The 14,670-nt window shown below is 33.0% G+C and overlaps 1 protein-coding gene across 1 annotated transcript in view; it reads right to left on the bottom strand.

The window, feature by feature from the left end:
* The window catches only part of LOC108906569 (growth/differentiation factor 11-like), a gene marked incomplete at its 3' end in the record, with an annotated part of 53,289 nt that extends 38,830 nt beyond the window's left edge, over nucleotides 1–14,459 (bottom strand). Inside the window, exon 1 of the mRNA XM_018709868.1 lies at nucleotides 13,712–14,459. Within this exon, the coding sequence (XP_018565384.1) occupies nucleotides 13,712–14,168 (457 nt within the window). The remainder of the gene's footprint in view (nucleotides 1–13,711) is intronic.
* Nucleotides 14,460–14,670: the final 211 nt, after the last annotated feature.

Genomic DNA, 14,670 nt, shown 5'->3' with positions numbered 1-14,670 from the left:
TTGGTTAATTTATTGTATAGGATAATTATTTTATTTTTATTTTACAAAAATATAAGAGCAATAAAGGTATATTAATTTCTTTTTATTTAATTTTTAGATAATAAGTTTTTCGTTATCTTCGACAAGTTCTTGACTTGAAATAAGTGTTTCATCATCAATTTCGGATGAAACATTCTGACATTTATCTGAGCACGCACAGACTGCACAGCGTTCTAGGTTCGATGAAAAACAGTTACAATTTTTCGTAAGCACTTTCTACTACATGAATAAAAATATTTTTGAAGCGTATCTAACGCAGTTTCTCCTTCGAAATAATTAAAATCCAAACAACCATTTTCGATTTTCCATCCATGTGTCAATGGATCTAGAGTTACAATTTCACTATTTCTAGACTGTTTTTTTACTCGCTTTAGACCTTCAATAAAATAATTGACCTATACCACAAAAATATATCTTAAAGTAGAAGATCTGCCGATTATTATGCTTTTGTTAGAATTAAACTCGGTTCAGCAGTTTTTGAGAAAAAAATTCCGAAAGTTCATCGATTTCGTCACTTTTTTCACATTAAATTATAAATATCTCGGAAACGAAGCATTTTTCGATTTTTTGTCAAAGTACAAAAAGTGTTTAATGTGGTCCATTTTATAGCTACTGACTGACAACGCCGAAAAATATAAAAAAATATGTAAATTATCAGAAAAATACACTTTATAAAATAAAAAAGGTTTCATGCTGTAGGTTTTTCTTTTAAAAATTTAGTCGGTTACCTTCATTTAGAAGCATCTTTTTGGGGGTGAACCGCTGGCCTATTATGAACAGCAGTTAAGGGGTTTGTCGATATTACAGGATTGGACTCCTTTTCTGAGGCACCCTGTATAGTACCTCGTTAGATTATCCGCTTTTACAGCTGGGATTCCCTCGTAGCACAGAAATAGACGAATGATTTATCGACAATCGGTTACATAACCATTCGCTCTAAAAATACCTGGTCCAGCTGATCGTTTGGAATTCCCTTTGTTTTTCTGCCACTGTTGAAGTGATCGGGGCCGCTTTGGAGGTATACTGACCGAATTTGGTCGTGTAGAAAAACTGACGGGTTCGCAGGAAATCCTTTTCGCGCGTTGGTTTTCCTGACTGGCTAATTGTGGAGTACATGTGCCAGCCAGACAGTTTGGCTCTTTTTGCTGCGGTTTTTTTCGCGGTCCCGGTTACGTAAGACGCGTTTCGCAAGTCACTTCGCCACCTGTTGTCCAAAAGCCAGACGCAAACGGATGCTTTGTGTATATTTGTCGAATCGCGGGTCGAATTTGATGACAGAACGCGGAGAAAGTTTGTGGGGTGTTTTTTAGCGGTTTATTCGTATTTGTGTCCGGCGAACAACATCAATACACCCCGTAGAATATTTTCGAAATTTTCAGAAAGTCGCTGATAAGTATAGAAACGGTCGATTATCTCCTAAAGTAAGATAGCTGTCAAAAAATCATAAGACACAATGTTTTAGACTTTTTTTTAATCTATTACGATAAAGAAAAATTAAATATACAAGATCAGTCAAAAAGTCATGACGAAACAAAGTTACATTTTCTTTAACGGAACACCCTGTATATTATTCCATATTTCAATTCTTCTCGAAATTCTATACAAAATTCATATAACACATCATGTATCTAAACTTAACAGTTTTCGAGATATCGAACTTTGAAAATCATTTTCCTATAAATTAAGTAAGTAGGTATACAAAAATATTTTACTCCATTAAGTTTATAGTTCATCAAGTTACCTTTGAACGTTTCTAGTTCCATAACAACGCCGCGTCGTTCTTTTGTTATTCAATAACAGTCCCAATTTATCGGTAGAACAAATATGGTTTCAACACGATGGCTGCTTCACATTTTAAACGTGTGGTACGGGCATATTTAGATGAAACTTTTCCTGAAAAATGGATAGGACGCAGAGGGGCAATTGAATGACCAGCTGGGTCTCCCGATATGACCCCGCTTGACTTTTTTCTGTGGAGTCGCATAAAAAATGTAGTCTACAAAAATAGGCCGCAAAATATCGAAAAGTTGCAGGAACTTTTCGATATTTCAACACCCTTTTAGATTCACTACAGAATTTTTTTCAGCGAATTCATTACTGCCAGAAAGTAAATGGGAACACTTTGAGCATCTTATAAAATAGAATTCCAAAGAAAATATTTGTTGTGTATTAAAACTTGTTTTCACTTGTTTTTTCTGGCATAGTTATTGTTTTCATAAAATTTAAAATATCCAGGACATTTATAAAAAAATATTTTTTTTTTCGTTTCATGCATTTTTATCAACCCTGAACTATTATTTTCTGCAATTTGGGAACCTTTCTCTTTCATAAATTTCAGAGCAGTGAAAAGTTACTTTCAAAGTTCGATATCTCGAAAACGGTTAATTTTAGGTACATGATGTCTAGGAAAGCTTGCACAAATTAGGATGATTTTATTATTGTTAATGACAGAGAAATGGTTATCATGAAATACAAAATTACAGACCATATCAAAAGGCTACAGTGGTATAACGTTTTTAAAGGGTTATTTTTAAAAATCAAACAAATATATATATTTTTTTAAATGCACTATTGTAGATAGTTATCTTTTAATTTTACCGACATATATTTGGCAACATGAAGAAAATAAAATCACTGTTCCAAACAAAATTACTGACCACGTAACCACGTAGCTTGTAATCATTTATGAAAGCCCTGTACTTATGGTAACGGTTTTTACCACACTTACTATGTAATACCACAAACAATATAGCTTGGCGATAGCTATTTTGTCTGTGGTAATACGTTGTTATTTATTTGCACATTTTTAAAACAACTATAAAAAGTTAAATTAACGAAATATCTTAATTAGTTTTTTTTAGAACAAAATAACAAAAACGATTAAAAAATCAATAAATAGTTTTTTATTTCTATTTATAGTTGTTTTTCTGCTCATTCATACTTTAGTTATGTAGAAAATGCGGCTCAACAAGATTTTCAAGATCAATTAAAGCATTCCAATTTTTTTAAATATCCATCACTTTAGTTATATTCCCCTATACTTTGTTCGAAATGTGATTTTGATACCAGTTATTTTGCCATTAAAGCTGTAGAATTTGAATGGCGAGCTGGTAATAATGGGATATTTTAACAGTTATACCCAAATACCAAAATTTTTTCATAATTTTATTCAAGACATCGTTTCGACGAGTCTTTTCATTATTCCTTTCCAACAAAAAAAATACCGTGTAACTATGCTTTTACACCTTTCTCCCAACATATGTCTCAAGAGGCCCAAAATACAAGGTATTAAATTTTAGAATTTTTTTTTAATTGCCTATACAGAGCGTTTCCCTGAATAAGCACGATTCTTCAAAGGGGTAATAAAATTATGTTACGCAAAACGCTTCATAAGAAAGTTGTTCGCTTCATTTTCGAGAAACAGTATGTCGGATTTAGAGAAAATATCACAAAATTTTATTTTATTTTTGTGTATAGCATCAGTTTGAATATACAGAGTGTACCGCATAAGAACCGAACAGGGCAGGTGCGTGTAGGAGTGTCCAAAATATTGCAATTTAACTAAACTTACCTATATACAAAGTTGCACTCCTGAGGAGTTATTAGCCCCCAATGTGGAGCCCTAAATTTCGAAAAAAAAATTAATATCTCTGCAACTCTTTGCCGTAGAAGAACCTAATTTAGTACATGATTTAGGTTTATTACTGGTCATATTTGACTATGATTTAAAATTAATTGAAGCATTGAAGCACAACAAGGTGTTCATTTGGGATGACTCACCCCTAAAATTGTACCGAACATTTTTTTCATTGACCGAATTGAAAAATAATAATATTAATTTATAGCAGAATTTAATTTAAAACATTTTTTACACTTGTTAAATTTTAAAAAACTAAAAATAATAATATTAATTCACAGCAGAATTTAAAAAGTTTTTTTACTCTTGTTAAATTTTAAAAAACCTTATGGTTTTCAAGAAATATCGTATTAACTGACACAAGATTTTAACAGTGTTCATTAGAAAATAATCAAAAAGTCAGTAGTAAGCTTTATCTTTCAAATTTGACAATTGGACAAATAAATTTTACTTCACTTCTCTCCTAATTCTACAAAAAGAAAAACAAGTACCTACCTAGATAGTTTTTAAATAAGCGAATATTATATTAAGTAAAAATACACAAATAAATAATAAAAATAATTCATATTTTTTCAACAACAATCAGAGGCAATTGTTGAAATAAAATAATTTTAGTACTAACTGACTAGTTTGAAAGATAAATTCATTGCCTACTACTGACTTTTCGATTATTTTCTAATAAACACTGTTAAAATCTTGTTTCAGTTAATACGGTTTTTCTTGAAAACCATAAGGTTTTTTAAAATTTAACAAGAGTAAAAAAACTTTTTAAATTCTGCTGTGAATTAATATTATTATTTTTCAATTCGGTCAATGAAAAAAAAGTTCGGTACAATTTTAGGGGTGAATCATCCCCAATGAACACCTTGTAGTGCTTCAACTAACTTTAAATCATAGTCAAAGTACACCAGTAACAAACCTAAATCATGTACCAAATTTGGTTCTTCTGCGGTAAAGTGTCGCAGAGATATTATTTTTTTTCGAAATTCACCCACTTTGGGAGCTAATAATTACTCAGGGGTGCAACTTTGTATACAGGGTGATTCAGAACTTATCCAAAAAAAAATTCTGGATGTACAGGGGACTCTTACAAATACAATTTTGTAAAGAAAAAATTAGAAAGTCGGATTTCAGTATTCGGAGTCGCTGAGGCCACGTGGCTGTCCAGGCGTATTACAAATGATACTAGAGACTACAGTTGTCCAGCTATGTAATGGTTGAAAGCACTACTTCAATAATTTTTTTCTCGGAAACTATAAGGATTTTACAAAATTTTTTTACAATATCTACTCCATTTCTCATGCCGCATCTATTCCCAAATTTTTTTGGGATAAGTTGTGAACTTACCTGTATAGGTAAGTTTGGTTAAGTTACAATATTTTGAACATCCATACATGCACCTGCCCTGTGTCCGTTCTTATGTGTGACACCACGTATTTGTCACTAGAAAAATTGTTTGTTTAAAGGGATTGTATTCAAAACAACAAATCAGTGACGTACCTTTATTTTTCTCAATAAATACACTATTACACACCAGCTACGCTCAAAAAATACTTGTATGTCGAAAGTACAGCTTTCTAGGATCAAATTTCAATAAACTACCTCTTCGGATTCCTATTATACGAGCACATATTTTTTTCTATAATTTAACACCCTGTAATTCGGTTGCTTTACTGGAACTTTTTTCAGAAACATGTTTAAGACTTCTTCACTCGTCTTCAATCTTCATTTAAACTCGCTCTTCCTAATTTTTAAAGGATTATCCTTTTAAAATTACGTAACAGCTTTCAAGAACACCCTATTTATTACAGCAAATAAAGGACCGTCCACACGTCAGCGTGAGAAACTCGAACACGACACTAAAAATGAATCACGTGACCTTCAAAACGACCTTCACGTAAGAACTCGGCCATCATCTGGTTCGGATCCCACTTTTTTTTCACATTTTCAGGTTTCTCGATTATTTAAAATTATAATATTGTTTTACCGAACAAGTTGCAAATCCATCGGCATTCCCGGCATACCGAAAGGATAACCCGATACACGAATAGCTTTGCATATATTAGTTACCGGAATAAATTACACCTATCTAACGTTCAATTAGAGGTAGCAATGCCAGTTATTTGGTACTTACATGTTACCACACACGTACATACCTCTGGTGTGGTAGGGTACCGCCTTTTCGGTACGACAGTCCGTATAGTTCAAAGAAACTTCTTCTTGGGCTAATAGTAAATAATAAATGATTTATTAGGTACTTTCCGCATGTCTACACAAATCCATATTTTATAAAACAATTTTTGGAAACTGATAGGTCTCGTATCAGCTTACTGATCGCAATCAGATACTGTTAAGCCTACGAGAAAAAAATTGTAATTAAATACTAATCAAGTGAATCTAATGGAGATATTTAGTGATGTGCGGTTGGCAGCATTGCGTTGCGCATAACCTTCTCCACATGTTCTTGGATTGTGGATATCTCATTTAGTTTTCGTGACATTCTTATTTGAGTGCAAAGTGTTTAGATACGATTTTTGAAATATGCGGTTTTCTGGAACAACGAAGCAAAGTAAAATTTTGCGTAAAACCGGACAAAACTTTCACGGAAACGTTTCAACTTTTGACAAGCTTACGAAGATTATACACTTACTCTTAGTTTACGGCTACGACATTGAGACAAAAGTTCAATCATCACAATGAATATCCACGCTCCAAGAAAGCACGTCAGTCTCGATCCAATGTCAAAGTTATGTTCACTGTTTATTTCGAGTTGTTATTATTTATGTTATTTGTTATTTCGGAAATTAAAATCAGGAAGGACACCGTTTTTAGCCTAACGACGACATCAAAGCAAATTCGTCATAGATTTTAAAGGCCATTTCAAATGAAGCTATCCAGGACTGTTGCGCGAAATGGAAACATCGCTGGGAAGTGTGTGAATTGGGAAAGGGGGTACTTTGAAGGATACAAAGACCAATAATGTATAAAATCAATAGTAGTTAAAAAAAAATTAAGTTCGGTTATTTTCTAAACAGACCTCGTAGATAGAAGAAGAAAAAGCGTGAAATCAATAAAACGAAAAACTGCATATAATGACTACCATGGAACCCTTTCTGCAGCAAAGGATTTCATTTTATTTTTTTCCTCAAATACATTACAGGACGGGGAGAAGTTGCCAACGTACAAATTATTTACCCAACTGGCTATATTACAAGAAATCCAACTTTAAAAAATTTCCTTATGGTAAAACGGTAGGTATAGTCAAAATTTGATTTCTGCTAATATTCAAGGTACAAACATTTGTTCTATATTCAATTTTATGGTGCAAATAAGGAGACTTAAATCTTTAATTCTTAAATTATTACCAACAATTAGGCCATATTTTTTACCGACTCTTTAAATGACATATTATCATTATTAAAGCACGATTTTTCAATAAAGAACCTCTAGTACTCCAATTACAGAAAAGAATAGCAACAGTTTTCTTTAGGTTAATTATTATTGAAGTTTGACATTTTGTGAGGATGCCACATTGTTTTAGTTAGTATTAATGTCCATACTAGCGTTAAATACATCAGGAATAGACTTTATAAGACTTGGAGTACAAATAGAATACAATACTGGACCTAATATGCTTCCCTGTGGTACTCCAGACCGCAGAGCTAATGATTGTGAAATATCTTCGTCAACTACAACAAGCTGTTCTCTATCAGAAAGAAAATGACCTACTAATAACAAAACATAATATATGTATAAAGCAATATGACGTAAAACTGAAGCACACAAGTTAATCAAATCAAAATATTACTGTAATTAGACTGCCTTAATTTTGACAGACGATGGAATACATTAAAATTAACAAAAATTATTAACACGAGGTACTAAGGTACTAAGGTCTAGCAACCACCAATATACGCGATTCAGTTGGTATCGGGATTCGACCGTGTCGGAGTGTTTTTTGAGTACCACTATTTCCTTTTCTTGAGGTGTTTTCCAGCGAGTGCGCGAAAATTGGATTCGAAGGTGTCGTGCGTGCATCGAAAATGGTGGTGATCATTTTGAGCATATGTTGTAGTTTGTTTCGTAGTTGTGCGTTTAAAAATTACTGAATTTTGCCTTTTGATAGTACCTAAATGATTTTTAAAACTTATGATTATTTGGACAACGTGATTCTTTAGGTACTTTAATTACATACTTTTCAAATACGTAATTTGATTAAACTTAAATTAAAAGATTAGATTCATAATTACTAAAGTTCGAGCTAAAATTTAAGCGCAATACTATCTCCATACTACAAAATCGATAAATTTTATTTTATTTATTTAAAAACTGGAAAACAATCGTCTTGAAATTTACTAAATGCTTTACATTTTTTCCGTAGGACAAGTCTGCCGCGATTACACGTGGTGTGCATCAGCAGGTTAAGCACTGTTGTCACGTTGTGATGAAACTCCCCAAAATTAATATTCGGTGTATTTTGAAAACTGTTAATCTTACGCCCTAGTAATATACAACTTTTTTGTTCGTTTATGATTACTCTATCTCATGATGAAGTAATGGCAGTCAAACTTCTTACACCCTCTACATATTACTAATGCTATTTGACATTCAAAGACCTATTTCAGAGACTACAGTATTACTTTTAATCCCTAGGGACCGTTTTCTTTAAAATCTATATTATGTTAAACAACAGTTAGTAATGGTTTGCCAAAAGAACTAAATTGCTTTTTAATCTTTACATACATATATACACTTGAGTCCTTTTGTATATGACATATTAATTGTTACAATTTAATGAAATAAAACAAGGAGACACGTATGCTTCAAATGTAATTTGAAATTTCACAGACGTCGGGTTAAATATAACACACAGGGTGTCAAGTATCTAGTAATCCCTCAGGTATAGGGATGCCAAAATAATACTAGGATTTTTTTTAAGGTACAGAATATCTAAAAATAATATTTTCAGTTCAATAGTATGGCACTTAAATTCAAACCAAGAACGGTTATGCCACTATGCCAAAATTTTATCAAAATATACGAAGTCCTTACTATAACACTAATTTTTATTTTTAATAATTAGAAATTTGAAACAATACAACGTACATTACTTTCTAGTTATTTCAAGCAACAATCCTTTGGTGTAAATATCACGCTGTATGTATAGAAGCCAATTAAAACCAGCAATAATTTGACGCATTCTAAATAAAATATCATTAATATTAATTTTCGATACGGAGCGACTTATCAGTGAACTTTTAATTATTATAATTATTGCTGACATATCTTGTTACTCATTTCAATCCTATTTTAGCTCCAACATTACGTCACTCACTTCAACTTCAAATAATTACTTGTGATACTCTTAAAATATAAAAAAAATAAAATTCCCAGGAACTTAAAAATATTCTCACGGCTCCTATTGGCCATCGAACGAGGCAAATCCTATTGCTATCCCGCCACGTCTTAGGGTACAATTAGGAGAACAATATAGTTATTAATTACCATACTTAATTTTTTAACACCTGTTGATAATTTAAATAATTTTGTTATGCAAATACGAAATTTATGTCTACCACCTTTCACAAACAACTTTACCAGTTTGTAATAGCATTATTTACAAATTTTTACACACAAATAAATGACATTTACAAGGAATTTGCATTATATCCATTCCGATTCTTATTGACGTACAGGGAGTTTCAAAACTTCGGTACGAAGTGCCAATTATGCACAATTTCGAATTTGACAAAGCCCGACACTGATTTTGAACAAAATGCTCAAATTGTTAGAAAGCTAATCAAGTACCTACAAAAAGTCAGTGGCGTGCATTAAAAAACGTTGCATAGATAACGTTGAGATGATTAGCATGAATTGTTTAGATAACTGATATACATTCAGCAAAAAAATTAAGGTAGAAGAAAAATTTCCGAAATTTTTTAAATTATTTTTGAAAATTTGTAACTTCGTGAGTAATGGTCGTATCGAGAAAAAAAAAACATCTTGAAGCTTGAAGATTCTAGTTTTGAAATCTAGAGATTAAAAATTTTTTGTGCATCATTCTCGGCTCAATCAAAAGAAATAATGCAAGGCAAACATTTTACAATTTTTTTTTCTTACAATTAGAATTGCTCATGGGCTCAGAAATTTTTTTTTAGCTTGCTCAATGCCAGAGACATTTAACCAGATTTCTCAGCTTCAATTTGTTTTTTTTTAATTTTCTGTACGATTATTTCACATTGAGATATGTATGTATACTCTGAAAAAGTGCAAAAGAAATACTTTTTCAGCTGTTTTGGAATATCAACGACTACTTCGCAAATATTGCGAAAAGTACAAATGTTTGTAGGCTTTTTTTTAGCTCAATACAAACCCGTAAGGCCTGTAAATTTTGAAATCAATCGGCGAAACCGTTTTCCTTTCCTGAATCGTCAGTTTTACAAAAAATTGAAGGAGTAGGTCTACTGCTCCCTAAACATCAATTAATCATGATCAAGATGAAAACAATTTTTTGCGTTATTTGTCTCATAATTTCGCGTTAAATACTCAACAAATATCGAAAAAAAATCAAAGAAAATCAAATTGCATAGATGAAATCATATGCGAAGACGGTACGCGTTTTTTCCTTATCGTATTGTTTCAACAAAATTAAAAAAAGTCTATGTGGGCCTTGCTAGAGGCTGTTGGCCCCGTCGATAACCCAATTTATTTTTGTTAATTTTTTATATCTTTGATAAAAGTCTGTCCACTGACTGTCAGTTGCGGAGAATACATCCGAAAAGCATCCATTTTGGTTCATAAAAATAAAAAATTATGTGGTAAGATACACTGTATATCAATTCGAGCTTAAATTTTCCAAATCCTTCGTCAACAGACTGCTATAAATTCACTGAAATTTACGCATAAAAACGCTCTCCTTAACAAACTTTTCTGAGGTTATAAATTTCTTGCATATCTAGATTTTTGGTATTCACTGTCGCTTCAAAATGCATTTTTTTTTTCTAAAAGTTTAACGATTATATAATTATGTTATAACATTTATTAAAAAATACCAAGACCAATAATTAAAAAAGGAAACTGCAGTACCACAGTAGCTGATGTTACCTTACAAAACAAGCAAATACCGAAATTAACATTTTTTTTTTATACAGGGTGTAAGAAGTTTGACTGCCATTACTTCAACATGAGATAGAGTAATCATGAATGAACAAAAAAGTTGTATATTACAGGGGGAGTAAGATTAACAGTTTTCAAAATCAGCGAGTATTAATATTGGGGAGTTTCATCACAACGTGACAACAGCGCTTTACCTGCTGATGCACACCACGTGTGCACGCGGCAGACTTGTCCTACGGAAAAAATGTAAACAGCTATTATTGTGAAACATTAGTAAATTTGAAGACAATCGTTCTCCAGTTTTTAAATAAATAAAATAAAATGTATCGATTTTGTAGTACGAAGATAGTGTTGTGTTTAAATTTTAGCTCGAATATTAGTAATTATGAATCTTCAAAGATTCACGTCGTCCAAATAATAATACGTATTAAAAATAATTTAGGTAGGTACTTACCAAAATGCAAAATTCAGTAATTTTTAAACGCACAAGTACAAAACAGACTACAACATATGCTCAACATGTCCACCACCATTTTCGATGGAAAAGGAAATAGTGGTACGCAAAAAACACTCAGACACGGTCCAATTCCAGATACCAACTGAATTGCGTAGTGCTGGACAGATTACTACCTCGTGTTATCCGCCGCGCCGTTGTCACATTGCTCGATATGAATATTATCGAATTTTAAATTTATTACAACGCTAATTATTTTTTAGAATTAAGTATAAAGTTCAAAAAAGTGATACACATTGTATTTTAGGGTATTCTATGCACGCAGTTGTCAATATTCCTTAATTAATCAAACTTGGAGATTTTGGTAATTTTTCTCACAGAAATGGTTGAGTTTAGGACCTATATCATATAAGGTTTATTCTTTATTTTAGTGTATTCTATCGTCTGTTAAAATTAAGGCAGTCAAACCTCTAACACCCTGTATTTATGTAGTGTGCCGGTACAACTTTTATAAATAGCTATTTTTATGCACGTGCGTGTAATTTTAGAGGAATTTTTTCGCTGCATATTAATATCAACAAAGCGCCATACGATGGCGCCAATTTATTTTTGACACTGTTTACTACGGCAACATATAATTTCTATATAAAGTCGGTAATGCACTGGCCATTAAAAAATATATTACGACAATTTTATACAAGAGAATTTTCTCTTATCTTGCGCATTTCGCTGTAAATTTTCCTTGATTTAAAGACTGAACAAATCCTCCCTTTCACCAACAGAATTATATTGCTGCCACCTGACAGTCCTGATCTTAAACTCATTGCCCATTTTCAGAGTAAACAGCCCCATGTAATTATTTAGATAGTACCGAAGGATATGATCAAGAATCTTTAATATTCAGGTAATTTAGAACTAAATTACTTTATCGTTCACAATGATTTTGCCATATAAGAACAGAAATATTAAATGTCAATAACCAATGTTAACCAATTTTTGCCAGAAAAGTGTCTTATTTTAGTCTCATCCATTTGCGTAAAGGGGAAAATTTATTAGATTGTTTTATGGTTTTCTTGATAAAATAACTAGTGATCCAATTGCTAAACCACCAACCGGCTACAACACAGTCATTCTCACAATAGAAGTAAAAAAATATTTGCTTTTCGTGTTGCAATAAAGGAGAGAACGTTTTCAAGTGCATGCGGTTTTATTTTTAAGTGAAACAACAACCTATGCAATTTTATATCGCAACTCTGTTAATTATAGAAATCAACCGGATCACTGTAAATATCTAATTTTCTTGGCGATAAAGACTGACGCGACTTTGGAGAATCAACCCGATACGTAAGTAATGGCAGCATAACGGTAAACGCGAACGCATTTTAATGAAAAAATCGATATTAACGCGATTAATATGACGTTAAAGTTAATCGTACAAGAAAATTGCAATCAGAGAAAATTTCATTGAGCTCAAAGAACAAGGTTCTTTAGAACGGCCTGCATGTAATCAGTGGAGCGTTTTTGGGCACTTATTTATATGAACTTTTCTCCTTGGAAGTGGTTAAAAATTAGCACCCCCTAGTGTTTGAACTTGAATGAGTGTATATGTGTATTTAAAGAACCAATTTCTATAAAAATCATTTTTGAAAAGAAATTTACTATACTTTTGGATTAGTCGTTTATTATACAAAACGGGGAAAACACTGCGCAAAAATTTTCATTTCACTTTCGAATTTAATTCTTAATTTTATAGGATCCAAAAAAAACGTAGCGCAAAATTTAGAAAAAATGCAGACCAGTTTTCAATTGTACAGTTTTTCCATTCTGGATCTAAAACATGTTTGATAATAAATGTTTTGTTTCTAATTTTACGTATTAAAAAATGTTACCCCACTTTTGAATTTAAGATTTGATTTTAAGAGCATCCAATGAAAACCTTTTTGCAATGGGGGTGGTTCGGGGTGGTACAAATTTAGAAAAAAAAGCATTTAGTGAAATGATCCTTTTCGAAACACAGTTCTGGCTTAAAAAATTATAAAAATAAATTTGCTGCAGTTTTGAATTTACAGACGCAAAAATTTTTTGCCTCACTTTTAAATTTAATTTTTTTAATAATAAGTATCTAGTGAAAGGCATACTGTAAGGGGCGAAACAACTCTCGATCTAAAACGTTTTTGAAAATAACTTTCTTCACTTTCAAATTTAACGTCTCGAAAATTTTACTCAAGTTTCGAATTTAAATTTTGATATTTAAAGGATACAATAAAAATTCTCTTGCAAGCGCAAAATTTAGAAAAATGCACTTATTTTAGAAAATACTTTTCAAAACACGGTTGTACAATTCTCTACTCTCGATTTAAAACATTTTCAAAATAAAATGTAACCTCACTTTCGAACCTAAGTTTTGATTTTAAAAGGGCCCAGCGGGAACCAAGGGGTGGCTCGAATTAAAAAAAAATACTCACATGGTTGTGCGAAGGTGATGACCTTCTGCGTCTTGACGTGGAACTCATCCTCTTCCTCGGTAACGGAGAATCCAGTCTTGAACTGATGGGGTTCGTCGCTCTGCATGCCGTACTCGGGATCCACCATCGCCAGATACCTGGAGGGGATCTGGGGCAGTTCTTTCCCCGTAATATTAGGGGCTTGCTGGAACCCCATCCGCCTTAAGATCTCACCCTTGATCATCTCCAGGTTCCTGATCTTGATCTCCTCCCGCATCTTGCAGCTGCTGCAGCCCGACTGCTGCGTGGGCTGAGGGAACTCCTCCGACTGGTCCAGGTTATCCTGGAAGTGCCTCTTCTGTATACTGTTCGGTAGCTGCTTATCACTAACGGTGTGCGGTACGAGGAGGACGAAGACGAGGAGATAACTCAGAAAAGTTCTCGCCACTTCCGGCATATCTACCAGGTTCAGTAACATCTTTTTTTTTTAGTAGCTAAGTCAGTCGAGGGGTATCACAAGTATCTTCAGTTCTATCACAAGGTCCGAGAGCTCGAATCACAAGGGTAGGATTTTCATATCACATTTTTTAATTTCACTTTTGTATCACTCATTTTTTCCCCCCCGCGGAAGGAATACTTTCGGGGTAAGAGATGCCTGTAGATCACAAATTCGGGTGTCGGTTTAAATAAATCACAAGATCATCACAATTGGTTCAGCGTGCACGCGTCGGAGTCGTTGGATTGGCGCGGGCTCTAGAATAAGATGTGTGTTATACCATGCACTGAGGTATTAACTATAAGACGGCCCTATATATGTGTGTGTGCCTCCTGCGTGTGGATACATTTATTAAACGCTTACCAGGTCGATAAAGAAGTGGCGGCACGTCGACGGATCAAAAATGATAGCGCGTTTCGAGTGCCGGGGTCGCTTGTCAACTATCTACGGCCGGCCGGACGGGCTCCCGGATTTAAAAAAAATA

This window comes from Anoplophora glabripennis, unplaced genomic scaffold (assembly GCF_000390285.2).
Source record: "Anoplophora glabripennis isolate ALB-LARVAE unplaced genomic scaffold, Agla_2.0 scaffold108, whole genome shotgun sequence".
NCBI lineage: Eukaryota > Metazoa > Arthropoda > Insecta > Coleoptera > Cerambycidae > Anoplophora > Anoplophora glabripennis.
Note: the sequence above shows the minus strand (reverse complement) of the source record. Positions and strands in the feature narration are given on the sequence as shown.